At 31.4% G+C, this 4,203-nt stretch overlaps 1 protein-coding gene across 3 annotated transcripts in view; it reads left to right on the top strand.

The window, feature by feature from the left end:
• Nucleotides 1–376: 376 nt before the first annotated feature.
• LOC115234052 (Golgi SNAP receptor complex member 1) overlaps nucleotides 377–4,203 on the top strand; it is a 13,585-nt gene continuing 9,758 nt past the window's right edge. Inside the window, exons 1-6 of one of the 3 annotated variants that reach the window (XM_029804768.1) lie at nucleotides 404–632; nucleotides 909–927; nucleotides 1,048–1,223; nucleotides 1,307–1,488; nucleotides 1,596–1,664; nucleotides 1,815–4,203. In XM_029804768.1, coding sequence (XP_029660628.1) covers nucleotides 912–927; nucleotides 1,048–1,223; nucleotides 1,307–1,488; nucleotides 1,596–1,664; nucleotides 1,815–2,052 — 681 coding nt within the window. In that variant the 5' untranslated portion in view covers nucleotides 404–632; nucleotides 909–911 and the 3' untranslated portion in view covers nucleotides 2,053–4,203. Of the gene's footprint in view, nucleotides 633–908; nucleotides 928–1,047; nucleotides 1,224–1,306; nucleotides 1,489–1,595; nucleotides 1,665–1,814 lie in introns of all 3 variants that reach the window. The other 2 variants (XM_029804767.1, XM_029804766.1) reach the window with 2 other exon arrangements.

Below are 4,203 nucleotides of genomic sequence, written 5' to 3'. Positions count from 1 at the left end.
TATAATTAAATAATAATTCTATATCATTATAAAGATAAGCACTCCATAGCTGAATGGTTCGTGAAAGAAAGCTGAGTGATGTATTTTGAAAACGTAATAATAATATGATAACTATCTAAAATATATTATATATATTTATGGCTGCGGTCGGGAAGATGCTAAAAATGCTTCGAAGCGTTTGATTGATCAATCAGGACAAAAAGAGTAAAGATTTCTTTATTCTGATTGGTTGATGCAATGCTTCGAAGCATCTCTAGCGTCTTCTCGACCGCAGCCTATACGTAAGAAACACGTGTATGTGGTTTTAATAATTTGACGTACATCGCTAATCGCTACTCGTCACGTGGCATACACTTTACAGCTTACGGGAATAAATTCAGATGGCGCTGAAAATCGTGCTTTTTTTTTTCTCTAGAAAAGAAATTTGTTGAGTTTCTATACTTGTCACTTGTCATTGCCTGGTAATTGTATATTAGTATATTGTATTGCGTTTTCTGTTCATTGTGCTGTAGAATTGTCTCGGTAAGGAGCAATACAAAGAAAGACGTGTTATGTGACATTTTATGCGTCGGACGCGTGCATTTGCGATTTGCGATAAATGGCTAACTCGCAGGACGTAATCGACTGGGAAGGTATGTATTTCATGTAGCGAGACTCTTATATGCGTGCCATTAGCCCCGACCTTTTTGTTTACATTGCAATATATTGCGCGAAAGTCCTTTTAAAGAATGTCTTCAATTTATGACATGCGTCCTTTAAATACTTGACGTTACTTTCTCAACTATCGCTCATGTTTTCGTATATTGCTTCATTTTTTATATGTTTGCAATCATAAGTATCTCATTGCATTAGTAATGCAATAATACACAGTAATCTTTGTTTCTTTTTTACATTCTTCGTCTGCGAAGAAGATGCAATATATATTAGGTAAAACTCATGAAAACGTACAGCTTATATGATATTGAATACAAATAAATAAATGTAAAAAGAGCACATTAGATGCAAGAGGAACAGTGCGCAGGGCTAATAACAGAAATTGTGTTGTAGATCTGAGGAAACAAGCGAGACATCTGGAAAACGAAATTGATGCAAAGTTAGTGGCATTCAGTAAATTGGGTATAAATACAAGTGCTAGACATGTTAACGCAGATGAGATTCCTCTTCTGGATGAGGAACAAGTATTTGAGAACATGGCATCAGAGATAGAGACACTACTTTCCAAAGTAGGTTTCTTTTTATTTCTCTCCTCTCATATATTTTTAAACAGTGTAAACATATTTTTATTAATCAAGTATAATTGATATAGTTACTGTTCATAAATGAGAGGATGAGCGAATTACAACCAAATGGAGCAGCTATGTTGCATACAATGCAACGTCATAAAGAGATATTGAAAGATTATAAACTGGAATTTAACAAGATTAGAAATAATTTTATAGCTAGGAAAGATCGCGAGGATCTGCTAGGCAGCGTTCGTAAAGAAATAGAGTATGTACAAGTTGTCCATTATTATTCCCAGTGTTACATGTTATATAGCAAGTAATTTTGTAGTGATAAAAATTACATAAAATCATATTTATATATATTCCATGTAGCAACTATAAAAGTGCGAGTGGATTGAATCGGCGTGAAATGTACCTCAAAGAAAACCAGCATATTCACGAGTAAGTCAATCTTGCTTTATCTTGCTGATGCTAAATAAGATGTATATTTTATTAATTATATGTTATTGCATTATCTGCTTATGTTAAACATTTTTTGGTTATATTATTTTATTTGGTTAATATATACATATATATTATTTTATTTTTTAGCTCCGATCGATTGATCAATGATCAAATAAGCATAGCCATGGAGACGCGAGATCATCTGATGTCTCAGAGACAGGCGTTTAAACGTATACGAACCAAATTCAATGATATCTCCAATCGATTTCCAGCAGTGAACAGTTTACTGCAAAGGATAAATTTACGTAAGAGAAGAGATTCCGTTATACTCGGCCTCGTTATCGGAGTTTGCACATTCTTGATGCTTTTATATGCGTTTCATTAGACAAGTTCATACGGACATCAAAAAAACCTTCCATTGCCTCCAGGTAACAATTATCTCAGTGGAATATACATACATGTAACAATCATTTCAGTGGGAATATACATATACTTTAAGAGGTATTATTGAATTTAATAAATATGTGGGAATCTTAGTATATATAGAGTATGCAATTGTATATCGCGAAAAAGTATAAAACCAGCGTGCGAAGAAAGTTCATGTGTATAGTTTTTTTATACTGAAGTGTGCAAAACATGGAATATGCGATACAAGTAGAACTCTAATCTATATTCGACACATTAAGCTAATAAATGTTAAAATATGTAATCTTTGTTCTTAATTGCACTTTTTAATTATTTAGATTTAGTTACTTTATCGATTTTCTTTAAATAGGAAAAAGATGCACTATCATGCTTTATTTACATCTTTTTTGACGATTAACTTTTTTTCTTTATGAAAAACTAGGACTACCTTCAATAAAGTGACTTGTACAATTTGCAATAAAATTATTATATTTCATATCTATATAAACCAATATTTTCTTTTACTCTGCACATTGTGTAACACATCTTTGAAGAACAAAAGAGAATCAAAATTATCACAACAGGGTTTTCGTAAAAGGAAAATTGCATATGTTGATCGATTTAACGATATAGAATAGTCACCTTAAAAAAAAAAATTTTTTCAGACATGAAAGATGGATATCATTTTGAATAAGAATTATTGGTTTTACGTACACAGAAACATTTATACATATGCATATATACACGTAGCACACTCATTCGATTTGTCATCCATGAAAGGAAACACAGCACATTACAAAAAGAATAATTATTTTACTAGAAAGCGCGACGCCTGTTTCCACGTATACTAGATACCACATTTATAAATCGCGCCTGCAAAGATAGGAACTCAAGCGAGATAATTGTAAAAAATGTCAAATACAAAACAGTATCTCTTCTACGTCCTACAAAAAAAGTTTTGTTTTACAATCTTCAATATGTACATTTCGCATTTAATTTTATTAGCATATAATCACGTCGTAAAGTTTCGCTGCCGAATTCATTATCATCTATATCGACAATCGCATCTTCGAATCGAGCTCTGAATTGAATGACATGATTAACATTTTCAAATAACACATCTAACTCTATGATCTCGATATTTTGTTAAAGTAATGTAATATAATAATTAATATCACGTATTACAAATACTTGATAACGGCTAAAGGAATTAAACCTATGATATAAATGTCGCTAAAATATTGCATTCTCCTTTTCTTTTAATTATCGCGAAAAAAAATTATCATAGATCAAGGGGATGTATATTATAATATTTTATATATAGATATATACATATATATATACATATACAGATACATATAAAATATTGTACGATCAAATGTATATTACTTTTCTTTTTAGCTTCCTTATAGATGCAATATGTAGTTATCTGTATAGATATAAGTTTCTATTGTTGCATATTACGGCGAGAAACCGTGGAAACAGGTGAATGACGATGAATATCTCGTTCTCTCATCAGACTCAGTATTATGCGCCTACGCTCTTAAAAATTAGATCACTAAAATGAGAATTCTAATCACAAATTGATTCTAACAACTGTTTCGACACAACTCTACGCTCTAAAAGTATGCATCTTGTAGTTCTATCATATTATTAGAGAAGGTGGATATATCGCGAGGCCTATATCATTACTAGTTCTTCCTCGAAACTTCGCATTTGTTCAAAACTTATTCAGACGTACAAACAGACATCTACATACATTCAGTGTACATACAGGCCGCACTGGTTACTAGTATATGCATTTAAATGTAAATATATCGGCTGCATACGTTACTTCGATCTAATTCTTTTTCTTTTTTTTCCCCTTTGTTTTAAGGCTAACTAGTTATAGGTAGAGATCGTCGAGAGACGAGGCATCGTCTTGAACAATTTCTGAAAATATCTCGTTAAAGCTACGCTATCAATTAAAATATACAGCATCGCAGAAGTATCGTACATCTTTACGTTTTATTTCAAGTTCGGTAAATTTCAGTAAAATTTCACACGAAAAAATATATAAAATCAAAAGTTCAAACAAAGGAAAAAGTACTCAATTTGTCTATATTAGAAAAATAAAATTTTATATTTTGTG

Source organism: Formica exsecta, unplaced genomic scaffold, assembly GCF_003651465.1.
Source record: "Formica exsecta isolate Colony F162 unplaced genomic scaffold, ASM365146v1 scaffold194, whole genome shotgun sequence".
Lineage (NCBI taxonomy): Eukaryota > Metazoa > Arthropoda > Insecta > Hymenoptera > Formicidae > Formica > Formica exsecta.
Note: the sequence above shows the minus strand (reverse complement) of the source record. Positions and strands in the feature narration are given on the sequence as shown.